Genomic DNA, 15192 nt, shown 5'->3' with positions numbered 1-15192 from the left:
TTACACTGCTATTATCCATGCTAAGTTGAAAGATCTCATCTAACAGAGTTTTTTTTTCTATAAAAATTGGAATCATAGATAAAAATGTCGTGTTTTTGGGGAAAAAATAATATTCTGGGAAAGAACCACACTGAAACTACCAGAAAATATACAGAAGGTGATATTCTCAAAATGCTGGACTTTTTGAACGACAATATATTTGTTGAGTTTGAACATTGATATTTCAACAGACAGTCTGTATTCCAATGGGTACTAATTTAGCTTTGGTTAACTTCGCATAGCAAGCTAAATAGGATCACGAAATGACAAGTGTAAAACAGTTCAAATGAGAGAGACAACGGCATGATTTATAAGCAACTAGTGTTGTCAATGGTTAACCAGTTAACCGATTAATTGTTCGAACGACCGAATACCGAATACCAAAAACGCTAACCGGTTAACCGGACTTTTTTTCAATTTAAATAGATTTGATATAAATTTGTATTGAAATCATTAAATAGTTGTTTTCTTTAAAAGTTGTCGTCGTGGTAAATAATTTGATGGATCAATTGTACAGTATATTGATTGGTATTGTTAATCCAAAAATGTAAAATTAATTAGAACTCTCAGCTCGGGGCAAGCTCTTAAGGAAATATAATTAGTTTCATGTTTTTTAACAGACAATTTTAATCAGTAATAGACCACAGACCACAGGCCACAATTAATTCCTCTATCAGTTCTTTATAACCTTTTGCATCATTAAAAAAATTGCACCATGCACTTTTGTCCAATTTTTGTGTGTGTGTAATGTATAGTCCAAGTCCAAATATATAATTCAAAATTCAGAAAGATTGAAGCAATCACTTTTACAAATTTAGCCAGTACACATCCATACCCCTATTGACAGGTCAAGAGATGTTCCGAAAACTGTAAATATCACCTTTTTGCACTTGGCCTAATTACTTATTCCATATCAAAATCAGTTAAAATACAACATCCAAAAATTTATTTGACCTCTCTTCTTTCATTTCCACCCAAAAAGATTTAAGAAATGAGTGAGGAAAGGAAAGAAAAAAAATTAGGAAAAATACACTCTAATTAAAAGGAACTATATTCGTGGACAACGAAAAGCGGGGTCATTAATTGTGGTCTTGGGCCAATACAATTAAATTTTACGATTAACTTTATTATTTCTTTTTTGTTCTTATAATATTGTGTAGACCTACATCTAAATGTATAATCTCCGTCGTGCAACTCTTTGTCATACTTTAAACCAAATGCTAACTCAAAAACTGTAAAAAGCAAACCAACGTGAATGTAATCAATATATATTTGATGGTACGAATACCAGGATTAATCAAATTTAATTGAAACACCTCACATTACTGTAGAAGGCAACAAGACAAAATGGAAGAATCATCGGTTTCAGACATGTTCAATTTTACGAGATCAAGACGGTTTTTTTTATTTTTCAATTTGAAGTTTGTAGAAACGCCATAGTTGATACCGTGTATTTGATTATTAAAAGTCAAACTTCGACAGGAATCTTCACAAACAAGCCTTATAAAACCAAGGGCCAAGCTTCTTTTCATCGTATTATAAGAACGTAAATGTAAGACTTGGAAGGAATGTAGTCACATTGACACTCATACCACATATTCTTATATCGATATGTAGGGTACTATTGATAAGGCCTTCAAATATTGATATAACTACCGGTTAACCGATGAATCGGTCGAACGATTATACGAGTAACCGGTTAGGCAAACGTGTACGATTTGACAACACTATAATTAATCATCAAAGGTACCAGGATTATACACCTTATCTCTATTTGTCCGCCATTATTGAATATCACACAGGTTCCCGTAAAAAGTTTACGTCATAAAAAAATTTATCTGACGTCACAATGGAAAAGTGATTGTTGTATGCGTCAAAAGGTCAAGCAGCCGGGTAAGCCGGCCGAGTAGGCTAATAACGATAAGATGTATAAATTAGTACGCCATAAAAAACACAATATTAAACGTGAAAAACTAATACGAACAGGGCAAAAATGAATTAAAAAAAAATATTGCCTGAACGCCATTCACGTTACACCATCGCACTCTAGTGTGTAAAACAAACGCACTTTAGTGTGTAAACCAAACCCACTTTAGTGTGTAAACAAATGCACTTTAGCTTGTCATAAACCATCGCACTTTGGCGTGTCATACCATCGCACTTTAGCGTGTCATTTAATCGCACTTTAGCGTCTGACACAATCGCCCTTTAGTGTCTGACACAATCGTCCTTTAGCGTTAGCATCGCACTTTAACGTCCTACATACTATGATGGGCATAAATAGGCAAACTGCGGATTTTGGAATATTAATGGTTGGAAGTCTGATGTAAATAGCGATAAATATATGTTTTTAATCTCATGTGTAAAACATTATGATTTGGATATACTTGGACTAGCAGAGACGCATCTTACTGGGGATAACGTTATTAGCGTTGAAGGTTATCAGTGGTTTGGTCTTAATCGTAAACATATTCATGTCCGAGCAAAATCCGGATCAGGTGGTGTTGGAATTTTAATACGAAATAGCATATGCAATGAATTTGATATTACAATTGCAGATAATGACACTGAGGGAATTTTGTGGATTAAACTTGAGAACAAAACCAATGCCAATAACGTTCTTTATGTCTGTGTTGTTTATCTTCCTCTCGAAAATTCCACACGTGCAGTTAACGTTCATGAATTCTTTGACAACTTAATGACTAAAGTATACACTGTTCCTCAAGGAAACCCCTTCTATATATGTGGTGACTGGAATAGCCGATGTTCGGACTTTGTTGATTCAATCACTGGTATTGATAATCTTCCTGACAGACATGTTGTAGACTTTCAGTGTAACAGTTATGGGAAGGTCTTTTGTGAATTTCTTACAGATATTAGCTGTTGTATTTTAAATGGAAGAAATACCCTATTAAATGACTACACCTATGTATCTACCCGCGGTCTGAGCGTTGTGGATTACTGCGTAGTACCGTACGAAATGCTGGATATTTTCAACAAATTTAAAGTTACAAGAACTAGTTTAATTATAGAGCAAATATGTGCTAATGGTAAATTTGATCTTCAGAAAATAATTCCAGATCATTCTCTACTGACTTGGGAAATAACGTTGAAATTTAGTCAAAGTAATAAAAATGCTGCGCAACCAAAAAACAATCGTAAAACTAAAACCAAATATGACATAAAAAAATATACCAGAAGACTGGCTCAGTTCGGAATCTGCTCTGAATGATATTGATATTATTATTCAAAATTTGGAATTTTCAAATGTAACGCAAGACAAGATTAACAATATGTATGATGCATTTGTGAATGTTATTAAAACGGAAATGTCTACAAAATTATCATCTAAAGTGATTGTCTTATCCGACGGCGTAAATAACAAAAGAAGGAGATGTAAGGAACCTTGGTGGAGTGAGGAGTTAACTGAATTATGGAACGACGTTTGTGCATCCGAAAAAATATGGATTAGGTGTAAAATTAAAAATCAGAAAAAGTTTTTTCGACAAGTATTTGTGAATAAAAGGAAACTATTTGATAAAGCGGTTCAAAAGGCAAAACGCCAATATTGGTACTCCATGCAGGAAGAATTGAGTAATTCGTGTGGAAACCCAAAAGAGTTTTGGCGAAAAATTGGAAAAATTGGTGTAGGTAGTGAGCGCCAAAATTATATTCCTATGGAAGTAAAATTAGATGATGGTCAAATTTCTAGTGATAAAGATGAAGTTTTAAATAAATGGAAGTGTGATTTCTCTAATATGTTTAATAGAAATGATGATAGTGATGTAAATATATGTGAAAATGATGTAGATGTTATATATGATGATATGTTAGATTGTGAAATATCTGTGGAAGAAGTATTTAATGTTTTAAAAAGTTCCAAAAATGGTAAATCACCAGGATATGACGAAATACCAGTTGAATTGTATAAGAACCAAACTATGTTAAATGCACTAACTAGAGTATTCAATATTTGTTTTGACTCTGGTAAAGTTCCAGCAATGTGGTCAAAAGGGATTATAACACCTATTCCAAAAAGCTCAACATCAGATCCGAGAGATCCCTTGTCGTATCGTGGTATAACTTTGGCACCAGTTTCCTACAAATTGTATTGTGGATTATTGAACTCTCGACTAACATATACGCTTGATGATATTGACTTCTTATGTGACGAGCAAAATGGTTTTAGAAAATGACGTAGTACTGTTGACCATTTAAGTACATTGGCTACTATTATAGAAACTAGAAAACTTCGTAAACAATCAACATATGTGGCATTTATTGACTTCAAAAAAGCTTACGATTGGATAAATAGAAATTTATTATTTTGTAAATCAAAAACACTTGGTATTAGTTCAAAAATGTTAAAATCACTTTATTCTCTTTATAACAATGTACAGGCTTGTGTTAAAGTAAATGGTAACTTAACCGATTGGTTTGACGTAAATTGTGGTCTAAAACAAGGGTGTATCCTTTCGCCTTTATTATTTAATATTTATATTAATGATCTTGTTGATGAGGTCAAGAAATTGAACATAGGTATAGACATTGAAAATGATAAACTTAGCATGTTGTTATATGCAGATGATCTTGTTTTTATCACTGAGAATGAGAGTGATTTACAAAAAATATTAGATGTTTTGAATATATGGTGTTGTACTAATGACCTAACTGTTAACTTAGAAAAATCTAAAATAGTACATTTTAGAACACAGTCTGTATCTAAATCAAATTTTTCATTTTTGTTTAATGGTAACACTGTAGATATTGTTTCCCAATACACATATTTAGGTTTATTGTTTACTGAGCATTTAAGCTATGATAATATGGCAAAAGCAGTTGCTAAAGCCGCCAGTAGATCGTTGGGTCTGTTAATATCCAAATGTAAAGCTAATGGTGGATTTCAATATTGTACATTTACAAAATTATTTGATACACTTGTATGGTCTGTAATAGATTATGGTGCCTCTATATGGGGAACACGTGATTTTTCATGTATAAATAGTATTAAAAATAGAGCCATGCGTTTTTTCATGGGTGTAGGAAAATACACGCCTAATATGTCTTTGTATGGTGACATGGGCTGGATGCCATGTAAAATCAAACAGTGGACTAGAGTTTTTAGAAACTGGACACGTTTTAATAAAATGAATGATGATAGAGTAAATAAAAAAGTGTTTATATGGGGTAACACATGTAAAAAAGTCAAAAATTGGCATTTTAGAGTAAAAAATAAGTTAAAAGAACTTAATATGGAATATTTGTGCAATGGTGCTATTTTGAACAAGGATTTAGTTAAGAATATTGAAAATGTATGTTTTGAAAAATTTAAGGGAGAATGGTATGACAAGATTATGTCAGATGATAAAAATAAATTACGTACATATAGAATGTTTAAAAATGTATATGGCTTAGAAAATTATTTAATTTTTAATATACCAGGTAGATACAGGAGTGCTTTAGCAAAATTTAGATGCGGTGTAGCACCCATCAGAATTGAAACTGGTCGTTATGAGAATATTGATATTGAAAATAGATTATGTTTTAACTGTACTGATGACGTTGAAGATGAAAAACATGTTTTGTTAAACTGTCCTGTATATTCAGAGATTCGTAATGTTATTTTTAACCATGCTTGTATTGTTGATGAGAATTTTTTACATATGTCTGATAATGAGAAATTTATATTTCTTTTTACAAATGAAAATATGGTATTTTATACTGCCAAAATCTGCTATGAAATTTTAATAAAGCGAAAATGTATTTTATATTCGTGATAGTTGACTTAAGTTGTATTTGTATTATAATTTAAATTTTTTTTTTATAGTCTCTCATAACTCTTTATAGAGTGGCTCTTGTTGTTAATTTGTGTTTAAAAAAGCTGTATATTTTATATGTAACAAGTGGTGAGACTTTAATAAAGTATTTGTCTTGTCTTGTCTTGTCTTGTCTACTAGTATTCAAACAACTTATCTTAAATGTTACAAAATACTAATTAAATTAGGCAAATTTCTTTATATTACAAGATGTGTGATTGTTTAATTAATATTTCTCTACACAAAATTTACTAAAATTGAGTTAGATAAATTTTCCTTTTGCGTGAGCCATGCTAAAAGTACATTTAACAATTATAATTATTTCCTAGATATAATAAAGAGATCAAATTAACAAACAACAACATACCCTCCTTTTTTATATAGAAGAGACAATAAATGACTTTTGAGGTGATCACAAATATTTTACAATATAAGCAATGATAGAACATAAGAAATGCCATGATGAGATATTCTATAGAATACAAAAGAAGAGGGACAACTTGTTCATGCACGATGTATACAAGTACTAATATTTCGGAATTACTCACTGACAATCTTTTATGGCATACAACTGTCTTATAATAAGTGCACTAGGAAAACGGAAAAGTGTTTCGTACCGACACTCATCTTGCTGCAAACGCTTAGGAATAGTCTACGTCATTAAATTCTCAGCTCCCAACAGGTACAAACTCCAAATCATTGTATTCTTACCTTAACATCGCCCCACAACCCCCTTTCAGTATGGAACCAACCATCCCCTTTCAAGGGCGTTTTTATTTTTGTTAGAATGGGAATTATTTAGCGATATATTTTATAATCTGTTTTCTTAATACTTACCATGTCTATGGTTTATAAAAACAGCTTGTAGCTAACAAATTCATGTTCACTGACTTGACGCAAATTCTCATATATATTTAAGAGTGACCGACGATCATATAACCTGATATAAATATTCTAATTGATATTACTAGATTGTGAACATGTGCAATTAGATTTTCTAGGTCTGTTTGATTTCATGTTCAGTTTAAAAACAAATTAAGTTGACCATCGTTTTAAACTGTATAATTACGCGTTTCTGTTGATCGAATCAGTCAGCAAAATTTACCCTTGTTTAACTGTCAATGTTGACATTCTTTTCCTCTTAAAAGGAGAACTTGCTTTGATCATTCAAAGGCAAGGGGCTAGCTAAGGGGCTAAATTGAAGGTCACATAAATACGGATTCAATAATGTTGATTATTTACTTGCCAATGAATGATTCATAGCAAATTGTTTTAGGTTGTTTTGACCAAATTTAACCAAGGCTGCAAAAAGCTAATTATTATTTCACTATTTCACTTTTATAAATGATTAATAAAAAAACAATAACATTTAAATATCTTTCAAATCTTGCAGCTAATGCCCTTCTTTATGCTTTAAAAAAGATCTAGGACGATTTTATAATGATTTCATTTGACACCATGGTCGTTTAATTATTTATATTAAATGCATTTCCTAAGAAACCATAATTAAAAACAAGCAATGCACCCCTACCTACACATTCATTTAAATGACATTGAACGTTACGTCGTTGAAATACATCGTCTGGTAAGGATTGCTGGTACAAAATGTATGAAAGAGGTGACGAGAATCTACTATCATTTTTTTCTTAATTTGTTTCACTTTCGGAGACCAAACTAGAACGGGTTTAAGACCTACTATAATTGAAAGTTTACATAACATACCCATGTTCATTTTTTTTATTATAGCTATGCCGTGCTATTTAAAATTAATTGCAAATTTTAAATGTGGCATAGAATGAAAATTTGCTACAAGATCATTTTTTAAAAATCAACACTTTGCCATTTAACGATTTCTCCTGTGGTTCAATATCTGCTTGATTTAAAAAAATTAAACCTGAAAGCAATTAGTTTAAAGTGTCAGAAGGCCTAAAAGTACTTGAGAAAAGTTAAATAACAATAATACCGAACTCCAATGAAAATTCAAAACACAAGTCCTTTATCAAATGGTAAAACCAGAAGTTCAAACCCACCAAACGAATGTTACTTAACTGTCATATCCCTGATTCGGTACAGGCATTTCCTTATGTAGAAAATAGTGGAAAAGCCTGGTGTCTTTTATCGGGAAACTTGAGACCTTGACTGATCTATATAATCTATTTTGAAACGTGCATGAACGAACATGTGTTAGCCAAGGGTTAGAATATTATTCACGTTTACATGCATACTCTGCATGATGAAAGATACCAAAAGTCTAAATTTCATTTTGAATCTTGTGTCGCTTAGTTTTGAATCAAATATCTCATACTTTGATATTCTAACAGAATAAATGGCTTTCTAGTATTTAAAAAATGCCTTTTACATTTGTTTGTATTTTTCATATGGAACATTTTTGCATGTACACGGTCGTTCGTTTGGTTTGTTTGACATTCTTTATAATTATTATTTGAAAATCCCACCTTTCTGAAAATAGCAAAGCCTCTTGTGTGTATACCATTTAAAAGAGGGACGAAAGATTCCAAAGGGACAGTCAAACTCGTAAATCTAAAACAAACTGACAGCGCCATGGCTAAAAATGAAAAAGACAAACAGAAAAACAATAGTACACATCCCTCTATCAAGAAAATCATGATAGGAAATGCAAACACGGGAATATCGTATCAATTGGGAGATATATACTCCGTATGCAGGTGCTGCTGGAATATTGCTACTTAGAAATGGAAAGTTCACAATTGGAAAGCTGAAATCATCTCTTTTGTCGTAAAGTTTTGTCTTCAACCGACCCTCATTGTCAATTTCTAGATGTAAGTCAAGATATGAAGCCGACTTAACTGTATCCGTAGTATCCTTTATCTCCATTTCGATGGGATAGATGCGATCCACATAGTCACCAAATTTTGAATTGTTTAGTGAAAGAACGTCATCTATATAGCGGAAAGTAGAGTTAAAGGATATTGCTAACTTCTTATCTTTCTTCCTAAGAAGTTCCTGCATGAAGTCAGCCTCATAATAATAAAGAAACAAGTCAGCAAGTAGAGGGGCACAGTTTGTTCCCATTGGGATACCGACAGTCTGTTGAAAAACACGTCCTCCGAACGTAACAAATATGTTGGCAATCAAGAAATCAAGCATCTTGATAATATCGGTTTCAGAGAATTTTTTATTTGAATCAGAATGATTCTTTACAAAGTAGGATTTATCCCTCCCTAAGACAAGATACTTGTATCTACGTTGGACATTTTTTTTTATGAAGCAAAGTAATACCAACTCTTTTAGTTTGTCTTTTAGTTTGGAATGTGGAATACTTGTGTAAAGAGTAGAAAAGTCAAATGTTTTAATACTGTTGCAAGATGAAAGAGAGTTAGATTGTATGTACTCTAAAAGATCTTTGGAATTTTTAAGTATCCACATTCTCAAGGAAATATTTTATAATGGAGTTCTAACTTATCTTATGCAAAAGTTGTATTCAGATGAGAACTAAATTTTAAATCATTTATTTTTAACCTTGATTTTCGGATAAAAAAAAAGTACTGTCCATATTTTCATTTCATAACAGCATTGATTTAAATAGGAAATGACGATAAGATTTTTTTTAAATCCTGACTCCGGCCACCAGGCTCTAATATGTCATTGTTTTTACAATGAATTGATGTACCGGTATTTTATTTGTGAATTTCAAACACGATTTCTTTGTTTTAAACATTAAAAAAAAAGAATTGTGAAATAATTTTTAGTTTAAGCATCGATTTTGACTCAATTTCGTCAAAATAATAATTATGTATGTATAGTTTTGCTTGCAAGTCAATAATTTAACTGTTTTTAAATATATTCATATGACAACTAAGTTAACCTCTGCCGGAGATTGGTTACCCATGTGAAAAACATGTTGAGTTATCAAATATTTATATGTATGTTTAATTTGAATCGCATCATTGTCCGCATTCTTAGTAGGTCATCTTGATTTTTGATTAATTGTTGTCTACAGACAAAATGCTGATCCATGACAACGAGTCAATGTATTGTTATTTTTTTCTTATAGAGTTTTAGTAGTTTGGTTATATGGTTTAGTCAGCAGGTAATCTCAACAGAAGACACGGAGAGGATGTTTGACCAGGATGTTCCATACCCAGAAGTTAGACTCTTTTTATACAAACGATGCATAAAATGATACATGTTTGAATACAATTTTGTATCGATAAAAGTTAAATTAATTTGCATCTAAAATTAAGACATTTTAAGCTTTACTTCCGATATAAATTTGGTATTATTTTCTTTATTAGTGAGAAACTGAGAAATACTAAATCCAAATATTCAGTAATAACCAATGTATATTCTTTTTTCAATAAGAAATACAACAATCTAAAAGCACCTTTTAACAAACAAATCTCCGATATTGTGCAACAGATTTTTTTAAAGTGACCATGGTTGCGAAATACATTCTTATAATCGTTAATGAACTTAAAAGACAGATAACTAAAGCAGCTAACATAAGTAAAATTCCACATTTTGACAAACGTTGATATTAAAAACTCGGTCTAATTCAAATTATTGACACCTCATTTCAACAATTCTAGATGTCTTCTTTTATTTATTTAAGCATTGCCCAAGGTAACCTTACCAGCCCTTGACCCTTTGTCTGGATATGTAAGATCTTTCACACGTCATTGGTGCGTATTTACCTGTTAGGTAGTATATAAATATCGAATTTGATCATTTATATTCAATTGCAATATTGCTATCGGTAGAAAGAAATATGATTATAACTTACATTTTGCTCTTTATCTTTTTACAGGAAATTTCATCAAATGAACATCAAGATGATCTACTTAAAAGAATAAGCAATATAGAAATCAACATTATGAACGAACAGTCGGATCGACACAATGAGCTTTCGTTTTTAAAGACAGAACTAGAGAATACAAAGATTTCATTAACAGACAAAGTGAATCTCCAGGCCAGTAGGATTTCTGCACTTGAGTTTATGTTACAACAGAAGAAACCGGAATGCAAAGGGAAACGTAAGTAATTGGAATAGAAATGTTACTATTGAATGTTTCTACAACATAGACGAATGATAAAACTAAAAAGACAAATAGGTAAAAATTTGGATTTCATGGAGGTATTATAGTCAATTGCCATGATTGATAAAATGTTAAGGGGTGTAACCATGTTAAGGGCATGAAAGGAATTACAGAGAAAATTGTTACACATAATGTATAAAACTATGTCCGAATGCATAAAGCTACTTGAGTTAAGATTTTCCTAAGTAATCACTTACATGTAGCGGATTTTGTTTTTACTTGCTTCTCTATTTTAAAAAGAATTTTAAACTACGGTTTGAATTCTTTTTTAACGTTGGTTTTTCCTAGAAAACTAAGTTAAATCCAGAAAAACGATTCGGACGCATACGAATCACACGATGTTATTTTCATTTTAAGTTAAGGAAACTCATCTGTTGTTTCATAAGTGGTATGCACAAAACTTTTTGAAATGGTTTTTCCTAATTAACTCCTCACGCCAACAAAATTTAAGTAACATATATAAAAACAAAAAAAACTCAAACTAAGGAAAACCCCATAGTTTATCATAGCCTTTCTTATCTTATATGACAGTAGTTTTCCGTTCGGCATCTTTGTTTTTTACTTTTTAGTTATAAGGTACGTATGGAGGTATATAAATAGTAGAAAGAAAAAAGAATCAATCTAAGCAACTATTTTTTCGTAGATAAAGAAAGGGTTAGCTACCAATATATCAGTTAATAATAATTTCAATTATATTTCGTTTGTTTATTGATATATAAACGACCACTTTAATATTAAAAATCACGTAAAATCAACTGTTACAGATAACAGTGGGTATTTGCATTATTACAGCTTACCCTTTTGTATCAATCTCACTTCTGTGTATTTTAACAAGTGTTAGATATGTGTACATATGCATGGAATTCAGGCTATTTCTTGAAATTAATTTTTTGCCCGTGCGTGCATAATATAAATATTATTGAACGTTATATTGCTCAAATAAATGCGTGTTTTACATTGCATATACTGCTACGTTTGCATATGTACTATTTCGGTACTTAAAAAATCTGAAGTACTGGAAATACTATATTTTAGTACTATTTCTTAACTTTCAAATTATTGCAATATTTAGGTACCTGTATTTTACAGTACTTGATTTGTACTTAAAATTTTGGTACAGACATAATACCAACTGTATTACAGTGTTCATAATATTCGATATTTGAATTCATAAATGTAAGGCATTTGAAATAGACAAACATTCTAAACACTTAAAATGTAACGATGTAACCAAAAATCTGTAGTTCTTACATTTCAAGAACAAATCAAGTACTGTAAAATACAAACACCTTAATATTTCAATAAGTTTAAAGAAACAAAATAGCACTGAATATTAAAGTAGATTTCCAGTACTACAAATTGTTGGTACAGAAATAGTACATATGCAAAAGTAGCTATGTAGTACCAAATGTCAGTACAATGAATGTTGAGAAAATCTGTATTCACGTCAAATCCATTTTTTCAATTGTTTCTGGAGAGGTAAATTAAGTTGTTTCTGAAAGAGGCAACATATATAATAATATTAAAAGAAAATAGTTTTGTCTAAAGAAGTCCTCCTCGAATATTTTGAAATGATTGCTCATACTTTTCCAAGATCTATCTGTTTTATAGTTTTAGGGGTTCCGAGGCATTTTGACCTTTTTTTATTCAAAATACTGAAAGCTTTAAACAACTAATCCTAAACCCTTTTTTTAACTGTTTCAGACGTTTTGTAACAATAAAGGTTTATTTCAAATATCGTTATTGAAAACAAAATCTTCATTCTATATACATCCCGTCCCTTTCATGAATGTGACCTATCAAACTAGACTATTTACCGGGTTTGTTATAACATAAGCAACACGACGGGCGCAACATGTGAAGCAGGATCTGCTTATCCCTCCAGAGTACCTGATATCACCCCAAATTTGGTTCGTGTTGCTTATTCTTTAGTTTTCTATGTTGTGTCATGTGTACTATTGTTGGTATGTTTGTCCTTTTAATTTTTCCTCTTCAGGATTTGAACCCATGCTACTGAGATATCGTGATACCAAATCGCCTGCACTGTAACCAGTGCGCTAGACCACACGACCACCTGGGCTTCAATATTTATATATACGATTAATAAACTCTTTCCAGGGAGATAAACAATTAAAAAAAAAAATCAGGAATTTATTTGCATAGCATATATAAACCCATTTTACAACTTTAGTATACTGTATTAATCGTTTTCTATTCTTGATGTGTGAATTGCTTACATTAAAATGAAATTTTGTTTTTAAGTTAGACTTAGTTTTTAAATTATTTACCAGGACGTTTTTGTAATTGATAGCACATTTGCTAAAACAGGACATGCATTCACAAGATCTGGTTTTCAGTGTTTGCAGGGTAGGTAATATTTGGTCACTAGATATCCCACTGCTTATGCCCAAATTGATTTTTGTTTTGACATTTTAGTTTGTTACGTATTTTTTAATTCAAATACCGGTACACACTGCATTTGTTATTTAACACAGTTTGTTATAAAAGTAAACATTGTGCAATCATTATAAATACAAAACATTTTTTTACGGATGAATATACGATGAGATAACACATATAAAACAATAATTCGAGAAAGGTTCCAATTTATTAGTTCCTATAGTTTTGCGACGACTTTAATAATGGTATGCATATGAATTAAGAACTTTACTTAACTACTTGTTTTTAAAACTTTTTTGAGAAACCAATACCACGACGATGATGAATATAAAGTTTTGAAAGCTAGTAGGCATCTTGTTACAAAGTTTTCAGTCATAACAAATAATTCAAAATAGATTTGACAAATAAAATTAAAGTGTAATCTTACCCAGTTCAGATTGATCTCCAGAGCTATTTGTTTAATTGTGTACATCATTTAGGCCATGAGTTATCTTGGTTGTTTTTAATCACAAACGTTTTAGTATGGTTACAAATATATTACAACCCCTAAAAAGACAATTATTCCATTAGATAAAGTTTAAACGGATAAACCTTAATGTAAATCTAATCTTTCAGGAACAAAAGACCTAACTCCGGTAGGATTTTACGCATATATGTCAACGGATAAGTACAACCCTGGAAAAAGCTCTAAGCTGAACTTTGACCATGTCGTCTTCAATGGTAACGGTTCCTACGATTCCGCGGAAGGTACATTCAAAGCTAAGACCAGAGGAGTGTATATCTTCTCCTATTCCATAGTGGCGTCCGCTAACTCCGACATTCCTACAGAGATTGTGAAGGACGGAATTGTAATCGGTTCAACATTTTCAAATAGCTATTTTGGTTACGCAGCAACTTCTTCCACTACTGTTGTTGTTTACATGGAGGAAAATGAAAGTTGCTTTATTCGAACGAGTTCTACAGCTGACGTTACTGGGAGTATATACAGTACCACCTTGGGTCGAACATCATTTGCTGGATGGCTTCTGCAAGTCGCAAAATAATAATAATGTAACGAAGAATGTTTTACTTATTCATGTTTTTTTACAATATTAAAGGTGTAATAATTACATTAGATGTATGTTTCAATGTTATACATTATTTTGATTATCTTACAACGTGACGCCATCACGAGTTAGTGAATAACCGTTTCACAAATGATATCGGATATGTTCCTTACGTCGTAACTACAACCCCCTTCCCTTTCATGAAATTCAATGTGACCTACCGAATTAGACTATTTACCGGATTTGTTATCACATAAGCAACACAACCGGTGCCACATGTGGATCAGGATCTGCTTACTCTTCCGAAGCACCTGAGATCATCCCCACCCCTACTTTTTTGGTGGGGTTTGTGTTGTTTATTCTTTAGTTTTCTATGTTGTGTCATGTGTACTATTGTTTGTCTTTTTGTCTTTTTCATTTGTAGCCATGGCGTTGTCAGTTTGACTGTCCCTTTGGTATCTTTCGTCCCTCTTTTACAGCAATCTCGCGTCATTCTTCATTTTAAAATGAATTTCATGAATTGTAACATAATAAATAATGAATAAAAAAAAGTGCACAGGTAAATAACATAGAAACTTGTTAGTAATCGTGGTTTCGTTTTCATAGTATGAGTATTAAATAAGTCTTCGATAAGTCTTCGTTCAATGCTTTTACACCCCTATGAATTAACATAAAGAAGCACTCAATTATTAAATTCTAGTAATTCATGAAAATTATTACAAAAACACAAAAATAAATATACAACACAGTAAACAAACACATGATTAAAAAAACCAGACACAGTTGCCCAAACAACAACGTTAACGAACAAAA

General features: G+C 31.5%; 2 protein-coding genes across 2 annotated transcripts; both read left to right on the top strand.

The window, feature by feature from the left end:
- The first annotated feature begins 3332 nt into the window (after positions 1 to 3332).
- On the top strand, positions 3333 to 4235 carry LOC134726514 (uncharacterized). The gene has a single exon (XM_063590920.1). It carries the CDS (start codon positions 3333 to 3335, stop codon positions 4233 to 4235), a length of 903 nt encoding a protein of 300 aa, XP_063446990.1.
- A 6360-nt stretch (positions 4236 to 10595) lies between these two features.
- LOC134727131 (complement C1q and tumor necrosis factor-related protein 9A-like) lies at positions 10596 to 14444 on the top strand. The gene is made up of 2 exons (XM_063591514.1): positions 10596 to 10870; positions 13949 to 14444. Exons 1-2 carry the CDS (start codon positions 10606 to 10608, stop codon positions 14374 to 14376), a joined length of 693 nt encoding a protein of 230 aa, XP_063447584.1. The 5' UTR covers positions 10596 to 10605; the 3' UTR covers positions 14377 to 14444.
- The last annotated feature ends 748 nt before the right edge of the window (positions 14445 to 15192 follow it).

The sequence above is a fragment of the Mytilus trossulus genome, chromosome 7 (genome assembly GCF_036588685.1).
Source record: "Mytilus trossulus isolate FHL-02 chromosome 7, PNRI_Mtr1.1.1.hap1, whole genome shotgun sequence".
Taxonomy (NCBI): domain Eukaryota; kingdom Metazoa; phylum Mollusca; class Bivalvia; order Mytilida; family Mytilidae; genus Mytilus; species Mytilus trossulus.
Note: the sequence above shows the minus strand (reverse complement) of the source record. Positions and strands in the feature narration are given on the sequence as shown.

What these genes read in the sequence shown, in the direction of transcription:
- LOC134727131 (XM_063591514.1), top strand. Translation starts at nt 10,606, where the DNA reads ATGATTATAACTTACATTTTGCTCTTTATCTTTTTACAGGAAATTTCA. An exon ending in ACCGGAATGCAAAGGGAAAC is followed by an intron (nt 10,871 to 13,948) that starts GTAAGTAATTGG and finishes CTAATCTTTCAG; the next exon opens with GAACAAAAGACCTAACTCCG.
- LOC134726514 (XM_063590920.1), top strand. Translation starts at nt 3,333, where the DNA reads ATGTATGATGCATTTGTGAATGTTATTAAAACGGAAATGTCTACAAAA.